Consider the following 25,966-nt stretch of genomic DNA (forward strand, 5'->3'; position numbering starts at 1 on the left):
GCTCCCTTGTATATGACAATATCATTACTTGTAATGATAATAATTATATTGTTATAACCCGTCAGAGAGACTATTGCCAACAAGGATTCCTACATCATTAAGAAACAACGTGAAAGCCAGAAACACCTTAATTAATCGAAGTTACACTGGTGTTGGTGAGTCCACCTCATAGAAAATACATTCATTAAAAGGTGGCTTCCCTTCTTACATAGCCAGGGAACTAGGAAGGGCCCCTAACGAGGCAGTTGCAAGCGACAATACTAATGATCCAGAGTCATGGTATCAATTGGTATATGTGATTGTCATACATCCACGAAAAATAACATTTCAGCAGTACACAGATATAGTCCATTTACAGCATGGGAGCATCCTCATCAATCATAAACCATACATCAATTCTTATACTTGAATAAACGCTTCAGTTTTTCCTCTTCAGCCAAGCCTACGCATGAGGCCGAGAAAACTAGTATGAGCCAGTCTAGCCAAGATACCTCATGACAGTCAAATGTTGATTGACACCCTATGTGAAGGGTGCTGAAGACATAGCTCGGCGTGCAGCTAATGCAATTGTTTGAGAAGACTCGGACGAGATCAACTTGGGATTGCTTCTCTCGGATGCTTGCATGTTGACTTTGATCCTGTGTTCCCACGAGGCGTCAGGATTAGTCATAAAATAAACTGCTCTCTAGTAGTCTAACATCATTTAAGAAAGATATAACAGAGGATGACAATCAGACAAGCATTTTAAAGTCCAGAATTCAACGGATAGCACAATTAAATTCTTGAGAAGAATAGCCTGGGCTCCCTATGAGCCCTGTAAGAAAATACAGGGGAAAAATTGTAATTTCACTGAGTTTGATGGTGTACCCTCTTCCAAATATAGGCATAAGTTGGATAGGTAAAGCTTATCTATCTTTTTGTAAGCTTAAAAAGTAGTTAGTTTTCTGTTTTTTCGGACTTTAGTAGGAAGAAGGGCATTTATATTAGTTTCTGTAATATTTCGTGGAAGGCTTTAAGAAAACACAGTCAGAGACCGTCGGAGCCTCTAACATCACTGCCACAACTCACGGCAGTTTCTATCTCTTTCTCTCTTCTGCTTTTCTCTTTCTCTCTTCTACTTTAGATCTTATCCAGAATTTTACACAAGCCTTACTAGGCCCCAAATATTACCTGTTGTGGATATTTATATACTCATCAGTTTCATCCAATATTTCCTCCTGCAAGATAAAGAATATCATTTAGACATCAATATGATGTTATAATATAAATATTTAACCTCACAAGAGACAATATCAGCTACTAAAATGATATAGTCCTGCAACATTAGTGCCAAGGAGAACAAAGGAACTGAAGTTGTAGAACTTCAGCATAAAATTTTCATGTCATAGGTCAGTTTCCACAGATAAGTTCAAATAAAAGGTCGGAATAAAAGGCTGAATCCTCCTATTCCACTAACTTAACACAAAGGACATATAAAATTTTGTTAAGACTTCAGATTTCCCCACCTGTAGAAGTTCCTCAATCACATCCTCCATTGTTATGACACCCACGACCTCTTCACTTGGTGGAAATTCTGGAAGTGGGGCATTTTCAACATCTAGAATGCATTCAGAACGTCTGTGTCTGTTCTTCGTGGTATGGCCTCCAGCAAACCTTTTGACCCACTGTTGTTGATCTCCATCCTTGTCACACATATGAGCTACTTGAGAATCATTCAAGTCTGACTTAATTTGTATCTTTTGGTTAACAGCAGCAGGGTTTTTGAGACTATCCAGCTCTGCAATTTAAGAAACAAAAGCATCGCTTCAAACCCTTCTGAGGACAGGGATCAGAAAGCAGGTATATGGAGACTGCTATAGAAACCTCAAAAATCAATATTAGACTGATGGTGAAATTCAAACGGTAATTTATCAGCAGGTGCTGTCCGAAGGATCAGACAAAAAAATAATGGCTACTTGATAAGGTTTATGACTACACACTGCAGTAGTAATAGAAGAAAACGAAGTGCATAAATCAACAAATATCTAGGTATGAACCTCTCTTTCTGCACCCAAAATCTCTTTTCTGCTTTTCACTATGAGTCATCATCCTTGATGCATTTAATGATAAATTTCTATGAGTGATCTTGACAGTGCTATTAATTATATTTGGTGGATGAGGTAAAGATGACAGCCAAAGGTAGATGAAAACGGTTAGACCAGATGTCCACTCCCACCCCTGGTACTTAGCCTAGTCCTTCAGCTAGCACCACTTTGGCTGGCCCAAGTATGCCTGTATTTAAGGCATCTTCTATCACTAAATGGGTTATTGATTCAGAAACCTCAGCGTATATGACAGGTATCTCTTCTCAGTTTTCCTCTTTTTCCAAGTTGGCATCTTTCAAATCTGTCGTATTTGTTGATGGGTCTACTTCTCACATTTGTGGTGAAGGTGTGGTCCGTGCTGAAAAGCTGAAAGCCACATTAAATCAAGCTAAAAGCCTACGATGGCTACTTGATCTTTCTATCTATCTAACATAATATCCACAATTGCAAATTTAAACAGATAAGCAAAAACCTGCTCAAAAGACCAAATTTTCTTTAATTGCACAGAATTATGAAGGATAAGCCTGTTTAAAAACCTTACTATGAAAAGAAACAGAAAAATTATAACAATAGAATTATAGGCTTTACTTCTAGTTCTTCTTCTTGGACTTGGATCTGTCCAGTCAATCCAAAGTAAAATTTATGCTCAGCATTATACTTAAAAGAGTAACTTAATGCTCTTAAATAGTTGCAACTGAAGAATGAAAGTGTCAGATTTTTATTTTTTTTTAACAAGGGCGCGATTCATTAAGCCGGAACGCAAAAATACAACAAGAAATTGCAAGAGTAAATTAGGAAAGAGAGGAAACTTGAGAGAGGGAGGTGGGGGCTAACTGAGTGGGAAGGAAAAAAGAAGGAATCCATCTCCCCTCGTGTAACTCTATATTTATAATAGAAAGTTCTCTCCTCAACACACGTGGAGACCAAAACAACCTTAATTCTCTAGCCTTAACCACCTAAGAATGCAAGTAAACAAGGAAATTAAGCAAGAAAATGAGATAGACAGCTCCCAAGAATATTACTTAACTATCCTTACAATATCAATTCTCCACACTCTGTCTCAAGTTGAAGTTTACAATTTCAGTTTTTTTTTTTTTTTTTTTTTTTTTTTGTGACAATGGTGAGATTATTATTAAGAAACACAGAACAATACAATCAAATCAGGGGGAGCTCTATCGAAATAATAAGAGATGGGAGGGAGGCTCCCTGTTTAGCAAGTGAGTTAGCAAAGGAGTTTGTTGATCTAGGGACATAAGTCCAAATACAAGTGAGAAGGGAAACTATATCAAAATGTCTTGGAACACCGTCTAGAGGTGCCAAGGTGGAACTTTGACCAAGGAGCTCCAACCAATCACAACCTTTGAGTCTACTTCAAAGAGAAGAGGCTTAGAGAGACGATTTTGGAAAAAGATAAGGCCCTAAGGGAGCGTGTTGAAATATGTCTAAATTCATTCTCTTATTATCCAGATTTTTTTTTTTTTATGAAATATGATTTTATTAAGAGAACAAAAAGAGCGAACTCCTAAAAACAAGAGATTGCAAGGAGGTTCCTTGCTTGGCTAAAATATTAGCCACAAAATTTGTTGATCTCGGAATGAGAGACAAAAAACAATCAAATAAATTGACATTATCCATGATTTCAAAAAAGGGGTCCCAATGCAACCACGGAGGCGCAGAGGAATCTCACACCAACCAATCACCACCTTGGAGTCTCCTTCAATCAGGATGGGCCCGGAGCAATATTCGCGGAAAACACGGAGCCCATTAAGTAAGCTTTGAAGCTCGACCGTCGTGGAATCCGCAATACCAAGAGGTCTGGAGAAGGAGACGATCTGGTTCCCAAGAGAGTCATGAATCACGCCGCCAAAACCCGCTATGTCAGGGTTACCGAAAGAAGATCTGCCAAAATTCAACTTAAGCACACCAACAGGCGGCGGGGTCCACTTAGAAATAACTGGGGGCTTCGAAGAAGTGTGGAGTTGGGCAAGACATCTCCAATTATTTCTTATGGCAGATCCCAAGAAGGGGGTGAAAGCTTTTCGAGAGTGGAGCCATGTAGCAATATTGCCTACGATGGTTTCAATGACTCTATCTTGAGTGTTGAACTTAGCATTGAATCTCCTTTGATTGCGCTCAAGCCAAAGGCCCCAGGGATAAATGCAAAGAGGGCAGAGATCATCAATTTTCTAAGACCGGGGACAGGGGTCCCTGCGAGCATTCGGCAGGTGGAGGGCAAGTCCTCTATGAAGCAGAGATGGAGCCCAATTCGGCTAATAATTGACGTCCAAATCTCCCAAGAGAAAGGCACATGAGAAGCATGTGGCTAACAGTTTCTTCATTGGCATGGCAGAAAGGGCAAATGGGGTCAACCCCGAGCTGGCCACGAATTCTAAGATTATCAGCAGAGAGGATTTTGTTGCGGCATGTACTCCACATGAAAATTTTTACTTTAGTGGGGTGTATGTTGAAATATGTCCAAATTCATTGTATGTTGAAATATATCCACATTCATTCTCCTATATCGTACATATTGTAGCCATTGTAGTTATGATTATATGAATGAAAACTGAAAAAGAAGTTTTTATTCTTCATTTTCTTCATGGTATGAGAGCCTAGGCTCTAAATTCTAATCTTCCCTACTGGAAATTTTTGTTACCCTTTTACCAGCCTTTATTTGCCAAAATCCTTTCACCGGCTTTCATCGCCGGACTTGTCTGTGTGGAAAGGTGCAACAACATGTTTCTCTTTCCTATGAAGCTTTTCTACCACCATATCTGAAACTCCCAGGTCCTCAAGTGTTACAGATTACTAAAACAAATTGGCAGGGTTGTTTGCAAAGATAAATAAGTATTAGCATGTGGAAATGGAATCTAATGCAGATGTGAAAAATATAAAAGACATGTTGGATAGGGAGAGAGTGTTCCAGTTATTGGGACTCAATCCTGAATTCGACCAGGTATGTGACCGTTGTTCTTGGTAAAGAACCATTTCCTAATCTTACCGAAGGTTTTACTCTTATTTGAGGGGCCGAAATTCAAAAAGATAAAAGGTGGTTTGAATATTGCAATGAGCCTAGACATACCAAGAATCATGTAGGAAGTTACATGGCAAACCTCCTAACTGGAAGAGCAAAAATGGTAGAGGTATATAGGCAGCTACATAAGTCAAGGAATAGTTCATCCTAGTAGTTCGGAAACACCTTTATTCGGTAAGGAACATTTAGAGCATCTGTATGGACAATTGAATCAGTCCAAATTTAATCCCACTGCCTCGGTTGCTAGTTCACTTGCTCAAAAAGATAGTTCTCCTATTGCAACTATTATTCTGATCACTCACTATGGATAGTTGATTTAGGTACTAGTGATCATATGACCAGTCTTTCTCATTTGTTCTTGTCCTAAACTCCTTGATCTTACAGTGCATATTGCAGATGAATCTTTATCTCTAGTTGCAGGGAAAGGTTCTATTGTTCTTTCTAAGAATCTAATGCAGCAATTTGTCTTACATGTTCCTAACTTGTCTTGTAATCTTTTGCCCATCAGCATACTCGCTAAAAATTTGAATTGTTTTGCTAAATTCGCTCAATCTCAATGTGAATTTCAGGATCTATGTTCAAGGAAGATGATTGGTAGTGCTAGAGAGGTTGATCAACCCTACTACTTTGATAGTAGTGCATACATGGTTAAACAAGCTCAAATTTTTGGAGTTTATTTTCTCTTTCTGTTAAAGATGAAATAATGTTATGGCACTATAGAGTAAGCCATCCAAATTTCTTATATTTGACCTTCACTTTTCAAAAATAAAAAATATTTCTCTTTATCAATGTGAAATTTGACAACTTGCCAAACATCACGTTGATTTCTAGGGACAACACATAAACACTATAGATCCCAAGGGAAGGAGAGAAGAGAGGAACTCTAGCTCTTGGGAGACAGGAGAGAAGAAACCATGGGAAAGAGAAGAGGAAAAAAGCCAATAGGAAGAGGCTCGAATGCTCTACCCCATGTCATGAGGTTGTATTTATAATTGTTAAAAGATGCTTACAATGACTACAATACCCTTAGGGCAACAAGCTTCAAAAGGAAAAGGACATAAGAGGACATACACCAAGCATAATTACAATTCTACGTCATCTCTATGAAAGTTCTCTTTATTTACTAGCCATGTCTCCCCTACACTCGTGGGTGTCTTTTAACACTCCCCTTCAAGCTGGTGTCTGTAACTTCACTTTGCAAATAATCTTAGTCAAGAAACTTGTGTACTTGAAAAAGAAATCTTGATTGCCTTGAATTGATTCATCTTCTTCTTATTCACATCTTGCTTGTAGGCTTCATCTTCTTCTCATCTTGTCTCCTTCTTACTTGGATATTTTAGCCACATAAAATTTGATTACTACAACAAGTGGAATTCTTCATTGTTGGTTACCTCTTTCTTGTACTTCTTCTTCTACTTCTCCCGCTCAAGCTGGAGATCTCTTTGTTCTTTACCAAGAGACCCAACTTGCACAACATAATGGTGAGAGAAGAAAAATACTCCTAGCCGAAGCTCCATACACTAATTAAAACGGTCATGACAAATAGACTACTCACTTTCTAAGGGTAGCTCAAATAAAAAACACCTCTTGGGTGAAGAATAAAAAGACTTGACTCAAGTTGAATGTTGGGCACATTCCTATACTTTTTAGGTATTGGGTCTATAGGCATTGCTCTGAAATGATTTTAACAAAAAACATTGAAGAAAGTACTTTGAGGAATTAAGGGTGTGAATAAAAAGATAACAACTCTCATACTTCAAACGTAAGGAGGCGCACAATGCAGCTCTTCATACTTCCAAGTAAGAAGGAGGCGCTTTTAGACCAATAGACGAACAAAAAGTGGCCAGGTTTTACACAAGAGAGAGGTAAAAAAATAATTCATCTATGAACATGATAATTAAGGAAATCTATGGAGATCAATGGTGTCATACAAGTTCAATCAGCATGAGATCCAGTGGACCTTGGGGGGAAGGACAATTTGGAGAGTTATCTTTCTTCTCCATGTTAAGTTGTGGAGCCTAATTAATGCCCTACACTGAGTTGGTTGCAGATCGACCTACATGGTCAGGTTGTCGTGGGGGTTGGAAGGGGGGCAGAGCCCCCATCCGATCCACGATATATTGACTATTGTTTCATTAAGGGCAGTTTGTGAATTTTACTCTTGTATCGTGGCTGCCCTAATTTTCTCTTTATAATCGAGGGGCGTTGCTATTAGGATTTAATTATCTTAATCCGAGGAGCATCTTGAGTTGCAGCCCAAGAGGTTAGAGAAAAACACCTGTAAGTATGTGTTTTCTCTTGTAAAGTATTTCATCTTTATAGTGGATGACTACAGCGGCGGAAGACAGGATGTAGTCTCACCTTGAGGCGAACCTGTATAAATCTTGTTGTGCTTTTTTGTGCTTGTTTTTCCCTTCTTCCATGTTTATTATTATTGCTCTCGTTAGTTTGGAATTAGGGCGTTTAATTCCTAACACTCCTTCCGTTGTTCCACTTGGGCATCCGCTTTCTTGTTAAAAATGGTCACTCGATCCGCATCTGGGAAGACTAGTGGGTTAGCTTTGGGCCTCTGAAGGGCTCATTTGGCAGTATTTGGTGGGCCTCCACATAGTGCTGTATGTCGATTGCGAATGCCTAGAGTCTGGGTAATTGGGATCTCTAATTGCGTCGGGGATTGGATGATGTGGATGCGTTGCTTGCCTCTCGGCTCCTTGAGGTGATTTCCGACTCTAGACCTTGTGACTCTTTGGAGGACTCGATGATTTGGTGGCCAGAGCGAGTGGTATTTTCTCGGTCTCATCCGCCTACTCCCTCATCAAGGGTTGGACCTCAGATACCCCCAAGCATGAGGTGGAGTTTATTTGACTTCTCTCTGCTCCCTTGAAGATAAAATTCTTCCATTGGAGTGCCGGTCTCAAAAGAATCCTCACTGCTGTCAACCTTCATCGCCGCAGCAATCTCACAGCGTGCACCTCTTGCCCCTTGTGTGGCTTTGAGGAGGAGACCTCTTAGCACCTATTTGTTGGATGCCCTTATTTATGGTATGTTTGGATGAGCATCCTCAGCCGGTTCGGTATCCAGCTTTGCTTGCCAGAGGACATTCTCTTGATTGGGTGTTTGCTTCTTGGGACCCCCCTCCCTAAATTGGGGAGGCTGATCATCTATGCCTGCGTTGCTTTCATCCCTCGGGGTATCTGGATTGAACGCAACAACATGCGCTTTAATGCCAAGCATCTCCCTACTGACCAGGTCATCTCCTTTATAACAGGCCACATCTCTACTTGGCTCCACTCCAGGGAGTTCTCTGCTTTCTCTCGGCTCTCGCTCAGGGAAAATTGGAGCACCATTGCCCAGTTGGGAGTCCTAATGAAGCCTTCAACGATGCAGGAATGGCGATCCCCTAATACAAGCTACATCAAGATGAATTTTGATGGCAGCTCCCTCGGCAACCCTGGTTTGGCTAGTTATGGTGGGGCCTTCCATGACTCGGACGGGACCCAACTTTTGCCCTATTCCAGTCCTAGGGGCATCGCGGACTCCAATGCTACTGAGGTTCAGGCCCTCCTCAGAGGCCTCATCATCTTTCGTGAGCATTTCATTAGGCCGCTCCACATTGAGGGAGACTCTGCAGTGATCATTGGATGGTTCTCCTCTCCCTCTCCCTCACCATGGCATCACTAGATGCTTACTACTCCATTTTGGACATTCTCCCTCATATTACCTGTATTTGGTCCCATGTTCCCCGATTTGCAAATTCTGCTGCAGACAATTGTGCTAAGCAGGGGGCCTCCCTCCATGTTCCTCTTGTAAGGGGGAGGCCTCCCTAATTTTGTTGTTGTTTCTGGTTTAATGAATTCATCTCTTTCTAAAAAAAAACATGATAATTAAGAAAACTTAAAAAAAAACCAATAAGAAAGTTTTGAGATGGAACATAATAATGAAAACTTTATACACAGAGACTTTTTATATAAGCCAATTACTTTTTAACACAACTTGACCAATTTGCAAAGAAAATATTCAAGAGATAATTTCAGGAATGAGAGAGATTTAGGACTAAGATTTTGGATTTAGAATGAGCAAACAAGACTTTCTAATTCAAAAGTTTCAGACTTTGTTAAAAAAAGAAACTAATTCAAAATGGGAATGACTTCTCTTAAGGAAACTAATTTTTTTTTTTTTTTTTTGAGAAAACAGTGTGAATGTATTACTAGAAGAAAAAGTACAAATACATACCTTACTGTACAAGGTCTTCCTCCACAACAAGATGTTTGAGGGAAACACCTAATTTAGCCTGATTATCCGCTAAGTGATTAGCGGATTTAGGAATATAATTCCAGCTACATTGCAAATGAGAAATTAAATTACAGATATCTTCAAAAAGATCCTTGTGCCGCCAAGGAGGCTTAGAAGACTTCTTACACCAATTGATGACTACTTTTGAATTACCTTCGACACAAAGAGGGCCCACCATCCATTGATGAAAAAGCTTTAATCCATTATGTAAACCAGAAAGCTCGGCAGTTGTTGAGTCAGATTCGCCAATTGGCCCAGAAAATGAAAGGAGAAGGTTTCCATTATCGTCATGGATGACTCCTCCATATCCGGCAGGCCCAGGACAGCCCAAGGCGCTTCCATCGAAATTTAATTTGAAATGGCCCAACGGAGGAGGAGACCAAGTTTTCATGGCCAGGGAGCGGGGAGGGTAAGACATTTCCGCTATAAGTTGCCAGTTTCCACGTAATTTTGTTCCTTTGAGATTTTTAAATTCTTTCCGCATCATTTAAAAAAAAAAAAAAAACATTTCAAAATAAATTCTTTCCGCATGAGGATCTAGGAGGCAACTTGCCCAACAATTCTATTGCTCAAAATATTGTTTGGAAGAGATTTTCTATTGAATTTCGGATTATTTCTTTCTTTCCATAAAGCCCAAACGATATAACCAACGCAGCATGAGATTAATAATTTTCCGAGCTTTGGGACATGAGTGTCCGTGAGTATAGTAGATGTGAGATTTTGAGAGGGGCAGTATTGCAGATCAATTTTGCTAATGAGTCCGGTCCAGACAGAATGAGCATAATCGTAATGCAACAGGATATGGTCTGCGGTTTAAGGAGTGGTTTGGCAAAACGGACATAGGGGGTCCACACCATTTGTTCCTTGGCGAATTAACGAATCCGATGTCAGGATTTTGTTTTGACACGCTGTCCAAATGAAGAACTTCGTCTCGGAGGCACGTGTAAAGACCACGCAATGGTAGCTGGATGGCTGGATTGAGTAGAGGGGGGAGGGAGTAGGAAGTTGTAGGCAGTAGAAGTAGAAAACGCACCTTTCGGACATGGAGTCCAAATAAGAGTGTCTGGAACATTTCTGAAACGTACCGTCGATAGACTCGTGACAAGATCAGCTGCTTCAAGGGCTTCGTCATCCATCAGTGCTCTACGAAGGTTTAAGTTCCACTCACCAGAATTCAGCCCGAGCGCAGATATGGTCGCCTCTTTGTTTCTAGCAAGAGAGAAAATTTGACAATGGCTGGTATTAAAGCTACTTGGGCCCACCCACCAGTCTGTCCAGAATTTTGTCTGACAGCCGGAACCATTGTAACACTTGACGACATTTTTGAAAGCTGGCAACAAATGTGCAATCTTTTTCCACACAAGAGATAATTTATAATACCTTCCACCTTTTGTCCACCAGCCAAAAATAATTTCTGCTTTGGCCACCACAATGTCTCGCCAAATCAAGGACTGTTGCATATTAAATTTCCAGATCCACTTCATAAGCAGGGCAGAATTTGTTGTTGTAGTATCCCGGATCCCAAGACCACCCATTACAAAAGGTTTACAAACATCAGCCCATTTCACTAGGCTATATTTCTTTTTCCCATTTTGCCCACCCCATAAAAATCTCCTCTGCAGGAACTCAATTCTATTTTAGACAAAAGCATGGCATTGGTACAAAAACGGAAAGTAAGACGGGATACCATGGAGACAAGATTTTATAAGAATAAGCTTACCAGCTTTGAACAAAAAATTTCCTCACCAGGAAGCAAGTCTGGCTTCAAGATGCTCAATGACTGGGTGCCAAGCAGATTTTGAAGGTAAAATAGGGGATAGAGCAAGGCCCAAATATGTGCTTGGAAGGGAAGCAACTTTACAACCCAAATATTCAGCCATAGAATTTAGAATCGAAGGATCAGTATTGAAGCCAAAAATAGATGATTTAACCCAACTTACCTTTTGTCCAGAAGACAGCTCAAAAAGGTTGAGCAGAGCTTTCATGTGGGAGATCTGATTCATTGTACCTTCTCCGAAGAGAATAGTATCATCAGCATACTGAAAGAGCGGAATATCTTGATTTGGGTAGTCAGAGACAGGATTGAGCCAACCCATGCTTTTAGCAAACTAGACCATAGAAGCAAGATGTTCCCCGATGAGAGTGAAGAGGAAAGGAGACAGAGGGTCACCTTGTCTGATGCCTCTTGTAGCATTGAAGTAGCCGCACGGCTTTCCATTTACTAGGACAGAATATGATGCAGTAGAGATACAACATCTCATCGAAATTTTCCACAGAGTTCCAAAACCCATTCGGTCGAAGAGGTAATCAATTAATTTCCAATTTGCTCGGTCAAAAGCTTTTTCCAAGTCAATTTTAAGGACGAAATCTGGGCCGATTTGATTTCTTAAAAGAGTCTAAGAGTCATGAGCAGCCATGGAAGAGTACAAAATATTCCTATCACGGATAAAAGCACTTTGGCAAGGATTTATGATTTTGGAGAGATGGACCATAAGACGGTTTGCTAGCAGACGGGCGATGATTTTATAGTAACTGATGGTTAGACTTATTGGTCTAAAGTCTTGGGGGAGGGAAGAGGAGGATTTTTTCGGGATTAGAGCTATGAAAGAAGCCCCTACAGCTTTATGGGTGATGCTGACTTGGTGAATATTGGGATGGAATCCCAATATTTGTGGTAAAACTCACCATTAAAACCATCTGCCCAGAAGCTTTATCCTTTGGGAACCCACAAGCAGCCAAATCGATTTCTTTTGAGCTGAAAGGCCTTTCCAGATTGTTGATTTTCAGGACTCCATTAATTTAGCTCATTGAGAAAAAGGGAGAGAAACCCATTGGGAGAAAACTGGAGGAAGAAAGGTTATGGACTTGATTATTCCTTACCCTCCCCCTGAAGCTCTATTTATAGATTTATGAAACTACTATATTACAATAATACCCCTGAACTTGGGGTTTAGGGTTTAGGGTTTTAACCCTGGAACTTTAACTTAATTACATCAATGTCATCTTTATAAGATAACCCTTTATTTATCATCCTGCCATCAATGTATGTGGGCCTATGGGCCTTCTCCTTGGTCTGTGGGCCTATAACCCGTCTTCTATTTCTCTTGGATACATGGGTCTTCCTTGGTCTTATGGGCTTGGGCCCCATCTTCTAATACACTTGGATATGTAGGCCTTCCTTGGTCGTGTGGGCTTGGGCCCATCTTCTAATACACTTGGATATATGGGTCTTCTTTGGTTGTGTGGGCTTGGGCCATGTCTTCCAACACAGATCAGACGCCTCTAAGGAAGAGATGCACAGGTAGTCGAGTTGTGGTGGCAGCTTTGGCCGATTAAAGCACTCTTCAGAGTACATCTCTGAGAAGAACTTCACAAGAATATTAGAGATAGAGGAGCTATCCGTGATCACTTGGTCTCCATGACAGAGAGAAGTGATACAGTTAACCCTCCTCCTGGACGAGGCAATGGCATGGAAGAACTTCGTATTTCCATTCCTCTCAACCATCCAACGAAATCTAGCCCGCTGTTTCCTACGGACAGATTCACAACGAAGCAAATTTGAAAATTCTAAATTTAGTTGATTTCTAAGAAGTAGATCAGAGGGAGAGATAGACCTTTGCTCTTCGAGTAATTCTAGCTCCGAGATGCGACGATGAACCGAGTCTTTCTGAGAAGCAACAACAGCACGAAGATTAATGGACCATGAGCAGATCTTCGCCTTTAAAGCTTTTAATTTGAGGGGAAGCGCCCAACCCAGGTTGGGGTGATGCTCCAGCTCTTGCCACCAGACCAGAAGGGAAGAGTTGAAAGCCTCCATAAAGGTCTAGGAATTTTTGAACCGAAAGGGAGAGCACCCCAGAGGGGGGGGGGGGGGGGGGTGTTGATTTGAATAGGCCAATGATCAGAACCGACTTTATTTAGGACTTGGCCAGATGTCTTTGGGAAGAGATGAAGCCATTCATTGTTAACTAAAAAACAATCCAACTTCGAGAGGATTGACCATTTGACCAGGTATATTTTTTTCCTGAGAGAAATTTTGGAGAGTTCGAGATTACCAATGAGATCAGAGAAAGCTCTCATTGATGAAGTAGTTCTGGCCGCGGGAGGGCATTTTTCTGAGCAAAGAAGAATGAAATTGAAATCACCGGCCAGAAGCAAAGGGAGATCCCAGAGTTGGACGAGTTGGAATAATTCCTCCCAAAAGGAGGCGCGGTCAATAGGCCTAGTCGGACCGTAAACACCAGCCAACGCCCACAAAGTGCCCAAGGAGTAATCGTGGAAGCAAATGCCAATGGAGTATTGGCCCAGTTGGGAGAGAGTAACGTCTACTGCTTTTTGGTCCCAGATGACAAGAATGCCACCAGAGTGCCCTATAGAATCGACCGTTACCCACGCAGGGTCCAACCCATACCATAAATCACAAGCAATAGAATAATCAAAATTTTGCAGCTTTGTTTCAACAAGAATTACAATTTTTGGCTTACACTCAAAAAGGGCTGCTTTGATGATGGCTCTCTTAGACGGTGAGCCGATTCCTCTGACATTCTAGGACATGATAATTAGGGGTGGCATCGAGCCGAGCCGAGCCCGAACCAGCCTATGTTCGAGCCAAGTTTGATTTAAATATTTCGAACTCAAGCTCGAGCCTAAAATTGTTATCGAGCTCGAGCCTAATAATTTTAACCGAGTTTGAGCCGAGCTCGAGCTTTAACATTCATTTAAAACTTTTCTAAAAATACATGTCTCGAGTTCGTGCTCCAACATATATTTAAAACTTTTCAAAAAATATATGTCAAATAAATTGTATATAAAATTATGCATACATTTTACATAAAATTGGGAATGACCTCTACTTAAAATTGGGTGTAAACGTGGCATCGAATCCAGCTAAGTCCGAACCTTGTTCAAGCCGAGCTTGATTTAAATATTTCGAACTTGAGCTCGAGTCAACCCTAACCTCGAGCATAAAATTGTAATCAAACTCGAGCCTAATAATTTTAACCGAGTTTGAGCTCGAGCTCTAGCCAAGTTTGAGCTTAACCTACATTTAATACTCTATATAAAATATATGTCAAATAAATTATATATAAAATTTTGCATACATTTAAAAAAAAGAATGATAGGGGAGGTTTAGGATTGAATTTCAATAATGGATTAGAACGCACCAATATTAATCTTTTTTACTCCAAATGTTGTCTAGCTTATTTTGTAATTTTTGAATCTGGCTATAAATTTACTATGGCCTCCTTAGTGCCACTGGTTGAAAATTTATATTCTAGGAAAAACTTTTCTAGTTTTTCCTATGATACATATTTCCAAAAAAAACCTTTAAATAAAATCCTATTACTATTAGTGACTTATTAGAAAATTACAAGAAATATTTTAAAATTTTCATAGGAAAGTTAAATGGACCTCTTATTGCCTCTTCTAGGGAAATAAATAAAAATTTATAATCAATCCAATATATTACTATACTGATTGATAAATTTTTAATCAAATAAAATGTCAAACACAAAATTGCTATGAAAATTGCCTCATGCTAAAAGTATTACAGCATCAACTGTCAAATACTTATTCAAAAATTTTCTATACGGTTTTCTAGCCCATCTTGGCAGGAAAATCTTACTTAGAAAATTATATGATTTTGTTAATAAAAATTTTCAATTAGAAAAATGTTTACAAAAAAATCAGACACTAATAGTCCCTATAAACTTATTTCTACTAAAATGTATTTTCAATTTCTTCAAGAGCCATGAGGAAGGAGAGTTCAAGACAAAAAAAATTTTGTTTTTTTAGTTTATGATCTCGCACGTTCGAAATCGTCTTCGTAGGGCGGGACTTAGGTATCTATCTCTGGTTCTGGTTTTCCGCTGAGATGACGTGGAGGGAAGGGGGTTAGTGGCGCTGGCCTGTCGTCGGGGATGACGGCTGCGACGGAGGCAGCGGCAACAACGGAAACAAAGGCGAAGGGAGACAAGGGGAGGAAGAAATCAAACCGACGGTGACAGAGGCGGCCGGCGGGCTCAACGGCGACAACAGCGGACGGGAGGGGCTCGGCGGTGACGAGGGGAGGAAGAATCCCCCCCCCCGCCCCTTGCTCCCACTCCCGCTCTCGCTCCCGCTCTCAACTCTGCTCGTTAACGAGCCGGCTCGCGAGCTTTCGAGCCAAACCTTGATTCGGTCGAGCTCGGCTCGTTAATTTAAATGAGTCGATCCTGGATCTCGGTACGAGATTCGGGTATACAGAATCGAACTAAGCCGAGCTCGAGCCGGCTCGGTTCGAAGCCACCTCTAGATGCATGGATATTTGGATGGAGCAAGGGTGGGTTTCGAGGTATACAAGCCTTGGGCAGAAAAGATGGTTGACAGAGGGGGAGTCTTGGGGGAGGCTCGAGAAGGGGTAGGAAACGGACATGTATCGTTTGGGCTCGAGGGCAGCGAAGGCAAGATGGCGGGTGGGGATTTACATACGGATAGGTTTCGGGAGGTAGGATGAGAAAGGACAAGGGAGACTTGGGAGGGGATGGATGCGGGTTTCGAGATAGGTTGTCCTCAGGAGGCAATGGTGCAGGAGTTTGGGGAAGAGGCAAAGGTTGAGGCTGATAAGGTTCTCGGGGGGTGGGCCTGGGACAGAGGCGCAGGGAGAAGAGGTGAGGTCGAAGGCAATGAAGGGATTTGATGAAATGATGGGAGGCTGGATTGTTTTAGGGAAAAGGATGTGGGATTTGATGACTCGGGGCTCTAGGTGAGGTATGCTCAACAAGATCGGACACGTGTTCTCCGACTGGACTTTGACAGATGGGGAAGTTGATGGTGGCGAAAAAGGCGGTTGGCATGGTGGCGAAAAGAGCGATTGATACGAGTTTGAGGTGGCCGAGAAGTGGTCACGTGGCAAAAGTGTGGTTGAAGTGGGTAGATGTTTATTTTCTGGAGATTGGTTTGAGAGTCTAGCTGTCAAACTTTGAGTGATTTTTTAGGAATCCTCCGTGTCAGTCTGCATGTCATACAAACGCGGCGGGAGGGTGGGAATGTCGAGGGATGATGATGAGATTGTGTGGGGTGGTGAGGTGACGTTTGGGTTGACATTTTGGATTTTCGGGATTTCTGGATTTTCAAAAAATAGATTCTTCTTCGGGAGGGTTCCTTGGGTGACTTTCGAGTTTTTTTTCTGAGTTGAGCTGGTTTCCACTGAGTGTGACTCGGGGCAGTCCCGGACAAGATTTAACTCAGGACTCGGTGAGTCAAAACACTGAGTTGGGTTCGACTAAGAGGAGACAGGTAATCTCCCCGAACTCCAGAATGACCCAAGCAGATAATTCTCCAGAATGAAGTTCAATGAGATGGGATCCACTTATCGAAATTTTTGGCTTAATGAAATTTTTTTCCCAAAACAGGTCCGTAGATTTTTCTTCAGCCTAGGCGAGCTCTCCAAAGATGTTTGCCAGGCTATCCAAAGCGTGTCGGCATCGAAGCTCCGGTGGAATGCCTCAAGCAGCAACCCATTGTCCGAACATGGTGAGGCCAGTAGTCCAGTGAGTCATACGCAAAATTGGGGACCCAGTCTCGTTTTTTAAGTGAAACAACGCATCTCTGTCCTCTTGCGTTTTGAAAACCAAAAGCCAGTGTTTGGCTTGAATGTGCATGATGTCCAAAGGCCTCAGGAGATTTGTTTTTTTTCTGATCCAGTCCCCATCTGATTTGTTGTGTTGAAGTCGGGGTGAACTGTGATGATTTCCGCCGTTGATAATCGCTTCTTTTCATCCATTAGGTCTTGATTGGGAAGAAACAAAGAGATGTGGTTCTTGTGATGATTAAATTTCGAGGTTGGTAGGGGCGGAAGCACTTCGTTTGTTCCTGGGCTATTTAGAGATTTTTGGGGCTGGGGATGCCGCAAGGCGTTTTCCTGGGAGGAACAGGTGGCTGGGATGGAGATTGTGTTTTTTCTGGAAAAGAATGGGGGTTGATGTGGGAGTGGGATTTTTCTGGAGGAAGGCCTTTTTCTGGAGGGTAGTGGCAATGGGTGGGGTATCGGATTTTTTTTGTTGAGGGAGAGCGAAGCTTTTGCTTGTTTCGGGTTTCTGAGAGAGTTGAAGAATCAAACTCTGAGAGACTTGGAGCTTTGGGGGAGGAAGATCATCCCCATGATTGTGTTTCCCCTTCTTTGCGTGATGGAACATTCCAGCCTTCCTCCATGATATTGCGTGTGAACCTGGAACTCCAACTCTCTGGTGAAGAGAGATCTTCCATGGCTTCTTCCCGTCTTGCCGCTCCATATGCTTTCCAGTAATATTCCGAAGGTTTCCACCGCTTGGCTGGTATGGAGATGAAAGACTTCTTTGCTCCTGAACTGGATGTGATTCGGAGATAAGTTTCGTTTCTGTTTTTTTATTTTTGGAGGGAGATGGATCCATTGCCATTTTGGAACTACTACTCCTCCGGATTCTCTATCCTGATCCTTCTCCTTGAAGTGCGGCCGACGACCGTCTGCCATCCTGATTCATCTTCCGGGATCTTCAAGTGAGGGGCCTTTGCAATCAGTTCGAATTGCTACTGCTGCGGTGGTTCGGTTCGCTCCGATTGCTCTGAGCTCTTCTCTACTCAAAGAGGTGGGCCAGAACGGGGATTCGTGGGTGATGGGGGGTTTCGGAGGGGTCCCAGGGGGAGCGTCGTGGTTTCGCTCATCACTCCCGATCGACATGAGCTCTTCTCTACTCAGAGAGGTGGTTTTTAGCCACTTCTAATCCTTCTTTCAGCACAGCCAAAATTGATCTCACAAAAGTAGAAATAATTTAGAAAATAAACAGCAAAATGAAAGAGAGATCACTTAAGGAAACTAATGTAATATAAGATCAAACAAAAGAAAATTTTAAGGAAGGAAAGATACTCAAGTTGGTAAAATCTTGACTAGATTCTGAAAAGAAATAGGAAATTTAAACAACATTAGCAACTCAAAAATTGAAGCAAAAAAAATTGGCTTAAATTCGGATCTTCGCATGCAACAGGATACTAGCATGACCTTTGATTCTTCTAATGTGGATATCTCTCTTTTGAAAGATCAAATTGAGAAATGGTTTATTGGGATAAAAAGTAAGCTCACAAATCTTTATTTTGATATATAATTCTCAATGTAAATCCACAGTAATGTTGGTACAAACCTTTCAGGAAGTTGAGGCTTTCTGTTGCTTACACGAAACTTTTCTACTACTCGACTTTTGTTGCTTCAGATGTCGATTTCTCTTTCTAGAAAAATCTGATTTCAATGATTCTTTTTGAGTTGGAAACTAGACTCAAAGATCTTTCCAACGGTATATAATTTGCTATAGGAAACATACGTTAAGACAGTTAACATCAAATGAAAAACTATAATTGGGAAAGAAAAACTTATGGAAAAACGAGAAACTCCTCTTTTTTCTTTTTTCTTTTTCTTCTTCTTCTTCTTCTTCCACCATTTTTTCTCCATCTTCTTCTCCTTTTCCATGTCAGATATTTGCCCACTCTAATACCATATTGATTTCTAGGGACGACACATAAACACAAGAGATCTCTAGGGAAGGAGAGAAGAGATGAATTCTAGCTCTTGGGAGAGAGGAGAGAAGAAGCCATGGGAAAGAGAAGAGGAAAAGAGAAGAAAGAGAAGGTGTAAGGACGAATTTGAGCCAAGAAGAAGGGGCTTGAGTGCTCTACCCCATGCCATGAGGTTGTATTTATAATTGTGTAAAGGTGCTTACAATGACTACAATGCCCTTAGGGCAACATGCTTCAAAAGGAAAAAGACATAAGAGGACATACACCAGCTTGCATAATTACAATTCTATGTTATCTCAATGAAAGTTCTCCTTATTTACTAGTCATGCTACCCCTATACACGTGGGTGTCTTTTAACACATCACTGTACCACCTTTCCTTCTCAACCTTACGAACAATCTCAATCTTTTTCTCTCATACATAGTGGCATTTGAGGGCCATTGAAAGTGAAAAATATAACGGGGACACGGTGGTTGACCACATTCATAGATGATCATACTCGGGTTTGTTAGGTGTACCTTTTGAAAGAAAAATCCAAGGCTGCCAAGGTGTTTCAAAACTTCTATACTATGATTGAAGCCCAACTCCATACCAAAATTCAAATCCTAAGAATGGATAATGGCAAAGAGTACTTCAGTTCCATTCTTGGCCAATTTCTCATAGAAAAGGGTATTGTACACCAAACAAATTGTGTCAACACACCTTAACAAAATGGTGTTGTTGAACGCAAGGACAAACATCCTTTTTTAAATTATGTTTACCACTGGGGTTCCTAAACACTTCTAGGGAGAAGTCGTTCTTACTGCATGTTACCTCATCAATCGAATGTCGTCCCTGGTATGTCAGTTTCAAAAACCACTCTACATTCTGTTGGAGACCTACCCTCATCACAATTCTTCAACAATCTCTCCTAAGGTGTTTGGTTGTGTTGTGTTTGTTCATGTTCACAGTCATACTTGTAGTAAATTTGATCTGAGAGCTTGTAAATGTGTCTGTCTTGGATATTCACCAACTCAAAAGGGATATAAGTGTTTTGATCCAACCACCAACCAAGTCTATGTGAGTATGGATGTCACTTTCTTTAAAGATTAATCTTTTTTCCACCAAACTTCTCTTCGAAGGGAGAAATAGTTAGACGAATAAAATTTTGGGAAACAAATGTCCCCTTGTTTGTCTCTTTGGTTACCTCTTGTCTAGAAATATCCACTTCTTCACCTCAACCACAGATTTTTACTACAAATTCCCTTCCTGAATATAAAGTCTATTGTGCCAAAACTGAAAAATTTAATGTAGGGGGAGAAATACTGCCTAAGAAAAAAAACATAACTGCATGTCTATATGAGGAGGCATAACCGACAAGGTGTGGAGCAACAACCACAAATAGGCTGTCAAGATTCAATTTCAAGCACATCAGGTAATTCAAATTCTTCCTTGTGTCCAAAATTTTGTGATTTTCAAGACTTTAATGTCCTCATCGCTCATAGAAAAGCATAAAGTAGTGCACAAATCATTTTATATCTCACTTTAATGTCCTATCACAAATTGTCCTCAAGTTTTAAGAGTCTTTGTTTCTAACTCATCAAAAACAGACATTGCTAAATGTATACATGAAGCTCTTGTTGTTCCCAAGTGGAAAGAGGTTGTTCATGAGGAGATGAAGGCATTAGAGAAGAATCAGACTTTGGGAATTGGTATGTCTTCCCAAAGAAAAAAGTCCACTTGGTTGTCAGTGGATATTCACAGTGAAATATAAGGTCGATGGGTCAATAGAAAGGCACAAAGCAAGGCTGGTAGAAAAAGGGACATACTCAGACAGATGGAATAGATTATTAGGAGACCTTTGTTCCAATTGCGAAAATGAATAGTGTTAGAATCCCGTTGCCTCTTGCAGCTATTATGACTAGCCATTGTAACAATTAGAAGTGAAGAATGCTTTCCTCAATCATAAATTGGAAGAGGAAGTGTATATGCATCTACCTCTAAGATTTGAAGGCTTATTTGGCCCAAAAAAAGTCTGTAAACTCAAGAGGTCACTCTATGGTCTTAAACAATCTCCTAGAGCATGGTTTGGTCAGTTCACTAAAGCAATAAAGAACTCGGGGTACCTTCAGAGCCAAGCAAATCACACTATGTTTTTTAAACACATCAATGGCGGGAAGGTTGCTATACTCATTGTGTATGTGGATGATATTATCCTACTAGGTGATGATTTTGTTGAACAAGAAAAGCTTAAGACCTTTCTGGCCAAAGAATTTGATATCCAAAGATCTTGGATCTTTAAGGAATTTCTTGGGCATGGAGGTGGCAAGAACTAAGGAAGGAATCTTTTTTTTAAAATGCAGGAAGGAATCTTGGTGTCTCAAATAAAATATATCTTAGAACTTCTCAATGAAACTAATATGCAAGGGTGCAAGCCAGCTGAAACACCCTTGGATGCAAATTACAAGCTGAATGTAAATGTCAGTGCTGAGGTTGATAAGGGGCAATATCAACATTTAGTTGGAAAATTGATTTACTTATCCCATACTCAACCTGACATTGCTTTTACTATTGTGTTGTGAGTCAATTCATGCACTTCCCTCATGAGGAGCATGTAAATGCAGTTTATAGGATTTTATATATCTTAAAAGGACTCCAAGAAAGGGATTATTGTTCAAGAAGAGTGATAATGTATGTGTTGAAGCATTCACAGATGCTGATTGGGCTAGAAGTATAAATGATAGGAGGTGTACATTTGGATATTGCACCTTTGTAGGAGGAAATCTAGTGACTTAGAGAAGCAAAAAGTAGAATGTGGGGTTAGGAATTGGCCACCGAAGAAAAGGTCTCAAACACACCCACTCCATATATTTGGGAGTAACCCTGAGCCACCAATCGTGTACCTTATACCCTTCAACTCTCCATCTGCATTATATTTAATGGTATGTAGCCAACATCAACCAAAAACAGAGACATCTATAGGGAGATCAACTAAAGTCAAGTCTATCGAGTTTGTAAGGCATCTATCTCATCATCTATTGCTTTCTTCCATTCAGGCGAACATAAGGCATCATGCACTTTAGTAAGAACAGAAACACTAGACAACAAAGTTGTAAATGACCTGAATGTTGGAGATAGACTACCAAAAGAGACATATTTGGAGTTAGGATAGCGTGTACCTTTTCTCTTGGCAACGAGTAAATCCAAACCATCAAAGATAGGATTCACAAGCTTGGATGAAGATGGTTCAAACATATCAGAGGGAGCCATATCTAGAGCTAGATGTTATATCTCACCGTTGGACTGCAGCTTGTCTACTTTTCTGCGTTGATATACTTACAAATGTTTATCTTAAATAGAAGTGGAAAGTACGATGAAACTATCCATAACTGAAAGAGGTATAGGAGACTCAACAGCCACTATAGGATGAGACAGAGGCTCAAATGAGGCATGGAAAATGGTGTAGTTTCAAAAAATGTCACATCTGCTGAAATATGAATTCTTTTGTTAACAGAATCATAACAATTATAGTTTTTCTAAGCACGTGATTAACCAAGGAAAATACATTGTATAGCACGAGCAAACAAATGGAGTGATAGATTTGCCTCCAATTAGAAGACAAATGACTAAGAGAACATTACTCTAACCACTATAGAGCTTTAGGTGAACCCATCTTCCTTTGAACAAAAGAACACCAAGGAAGAGACGGAGTATATTCAGCCCCCACACCACTTTGTAAGGAGAGCAATATTAGTTTCATTGATCTTCCGGATACCGAAACTCCCCATCCTTCTTGGGGTCATATCATCTCATTTGCTGGCCCTTTGGGAACTGCTGACTCAATGACTGCTGAACTCCTTGGCTTCCTAAACAGGCTTCGTATTTTTTGTGATCACTGCAGTGCGGTCCTCTCCATATTGAAGGGGACTCTAAGGTGGTGATCGACTGGTATGCTTCTGCTTCTGCCCCTCTTTGGCATCACTGAGATGTGTACTATGAGATTATGGATATTGTTTCTCATTTTGATTGTACTTGGTCTCACATTCTGAGGTCTGCAAATTTGTTGCTGATGTTCTTGCTAAGTAGGGAGATTCCCTCCAATCCTTTGCTGTTAAGGGTCTGCTCCATTGAGCTTCTGTTTTGTTAATAAAATCATCCTTTATAAAAAAAAAAACTGGGCATGTTCCAAGCTGGGCTAAGCTGGGCATTTATGATTTATATACCCCCAGCTTGAGGTGGAGTTTTTGAAGACTGTACTAGAAGATGAGATGAGTACACTAACACTTTTTTGTGTTTTGTGTAATTTATTATCCTTTTATACCCTTATTTGAAGTAATTGAAGGTTGCTTTAGACTTCTCATAATACTTATTAATAGGTAATGAGGGAACGAGTCATACTTCTCATAATTCACTTCTGATTTCTCTCTCGTTATTTTCAGTCTCTCCCTCACTTCCTACTCTCTCTCTGTCTCTCTCAATCTTGTTCTCTCTCCTTACTCTGAAGTTCTTCTCTCAGAAATAACATAATATGAGATCCTAAAACTGTAATGCTATCAAATACTAGTTTAATAGGTATCTTTTATGTAATTTTTCCTTATTAAGAAAGTTCAAAATAGGACTTTAAGCATAACCCACTCCTTGCCGTACTGCCCACACCCCTCAACCTCCCATCTCTTTTAATCACTTTCTGCTCTTACCTATCCCTTCTAAACTCCAGCACCCACTTCATCACCTTGCACTCTTTCACATACCTCTTGCTGTTTTCTTTCAGCATAGATGCCCTCATTACCCACACAATTAAGTAAACACTCTCGCAAATTTTCTCTTACCTGCACCTAATGCTGCATCCTTAGGTCCTCATGTTAAAGAAATAAGCTCATAAATTAGGTTTTGCATCATTTATTTGTGAATAAGCTGAATATCTTGCAAGATATTGCAGTTCGTATGACCAGCCTAATGTCATTAATTTATTTATCCTCACCTTCCTTCGTTGTCATAGTAGGGAATGCTTGATGCGTCTCCCTCTTTAACCTTGTCTCAATGAACTTCACCTCCTTATGCTTTTTCAGTGCTTCTTTTCTGTCACTGCTATCCTTGATAACAACAGCTATGTGACTCTGACCTTTCTGAAACTCATTCAGGATATCGTAGAGAGGCATGTTTTCTGGAACGCTGGCAAGACAAGGAAATCAACAAATAAATAAAAAGCATGGCCACTACCATATATATGAGTGTCCACAAATACTATTCTCAATTGAAACTAGCCATACTGCAGCATCAATCTAGATACTTGAAAAAGTGAAGGTCCAAAACTCTTGCTCACCGAGGAATTTTTCGGATGGTCATCTTTCTAAGGGGGACAGCATCTTTAGGATCAATCATCAGGAGATTCTTTACCTGCACAAATTCAACCTATTGAAGTAAAGAAATGTTCCAGGAAGCTACTTGGATATTTGACAAGAACTAAAGCTGCTGAAGACCCTCCTATTTACAATTGTAGTATCAATCTACGTAGATGTCAAAGCAAAGTTTCATAACAACACATGGTACATTAGATAGGACATACTAACCTACTTAACCTACTTTTTTTTTGTTGAAATGATGATGATTTTATTACGAAGGAAAGCAAAAGAGTACTTAACCAACTTTAATTTCTTTTTTCTTTTTTCTTTTTTGAGAATGTTGATAAGGTTTTACGAAAATTTGAAATTGAGAAGAAAGAATGCCAAGTAGAGAGGTCTGAAATTGACCTCTCCTGTATTAAATTTCACTTTAGTGTCAAATAAGGTGCATGGACAGAAATATCCCTCTATACTCAACTCTTATATCTCCCTAATTACATGACATAAAAAACTGAAAATTGGACCATATAAATACCATATGAACACTTTCCTACTCGGGATAATATGAGTTAGGTAAAAAGTATATATAATTCAACACTTCCCTCAAGCTGAATCATATAAAAGCCCCAGATTGTTACAAAAATTCCAACTCTCACTTTCTAAAAGCCCCAGTAAACGTCTCCAATCTACTCAGCAGACTTAATATACAGAGAGGCTACTACACCACTCATCATTGCATCACAAGTGAAATGGCAATCTACTTCAACATGCCTTTCCAATACCAGACTACTAGCAATGAAGATCATAGCTTGGTTATCATATAGCATCACCATAACATCTTTGGTGGAGAAGCCTAACTCCGTTACTGTCAGAGTGGTTTCGTCCACTCTTGTTAGAGTTTGTGGTCTGAGTTAGATACTTGGCTTTCCGCACCTTAAATGGCTAGTCTTTTCGGGTTGTATTGGCTAGGTATCTGACTCAGAACTCCGAAATTAAGCGAGCTTGGGCAAGAGTAATTCTAGGATGGGTGACCTCCTGGGAAGTACTCTTGCCTAGGACTTTAACATGGTATCAGAGCTAGGCACGCCACGGCCCGTGTTCGTATCCCGTGAGAAGCGGCTCCAGAATGGGCGGGGTGGGTGTCAGAGTGGTTCCGTCCATTCTTGTTAGAGTTTTCCGCACCTTAAACGGCTAGTCTTTTCGGGTTGTATTGGCTAGGTATCTGACTCAGAACTCCGAAGTTAAGCGAGTTTGGCCAAGAGTAATTCTAGGATGGGTGACCTCCTGGGACGTACTCTTGCCTAGGACTTTAACAGTTACAAGTGATCTTATCCACAGCAGTTCACTAACAATATGAGCAATTAACCGGTATTTTGTCTCTGCACCAGGGTGGGCCACCACATTCTGCTTCTTGCTCTTCCAGCTAATTAAATCTCCTCCAACAAACACACAATAACTAGTGATAAACTTTTGACCAACTTAGACTCTACATAATCAACATTCAAATATCCCATAGTCGGCTCATATAATGTCTTTACCCGTGCTCCCTTCAAATACCTCAATATTGTATTTCCAGCCTCTAAATGGATCTTTCTAGAGTTCTCCATGAATTGGCTGACCACACTTACAGCAAACAACATGTCAAGCCAAGTCACCATGGGATACTATACAAGGTTTTGTCCTTGAGCACTGAAATATCCTCTTCTTGA

At 40.5% G+C, this 25,966-nt stretch overlaps 1 protein-coding gene across 2 annotated transcripts in view; it reads right to left on the reverse strand.

Annotated features, from left to right (window-relative positions):
• Positions 1–96: 96 nt before the first annotated feature.
• The window catches only part of LOC137951470 (DUF21 domain-containing protein At1g47330-like), a 60,557-nt gene continuing 34,687 nt past the window's right edge, over positions 97–25,966 (reverse strand). For both annotated transcript variants that reach the window (XM_068798137.1, XM_068798136.1), the window contains 5 exons: positions 24,239–24,312; positions 23,897–24,087; positions 1,506–1,777; positions 1,171–1,217; positions 97–638 (listed from right to left, as the gene is read on the reverse strand). In XM_068798137.1, coding sequence (XP_068654238.1) covers positions 521–638; positions 1,171–1,217; positions 1,506–1,777; positions 23,897–24,087; positions 24,239–24,312 — 702 coding nt within the window. In that variant the 3' untranslated portion in view covers positions 97–520. The remainder of the gene's footprint in view (positions 639–1,170; positions 1,218–1,505; positions 1,778–23,896; positions 24,088–24,238; positions 24,313–25,966) is intronic.

Source organism: Aristolochia californica, unplaced genomic scaffold, assembly GCF_029961685.1.
Source record: "Aristolochia californica isolate CCGP_79_NKW_82.1479 unplaced genomic scaffold, dmAriCali1.0.hap1 SCAF_15, whole genome shotgun sequence".
In the NCBI taxonomy this organism is placed as follows: domain Eukaryota; kingdom Viridiplantae; phylum Streptophyta; class Magnoliopsida; order Piperales; family Aristolochiaceae; genus Aristolochia; species Aristolochia californica.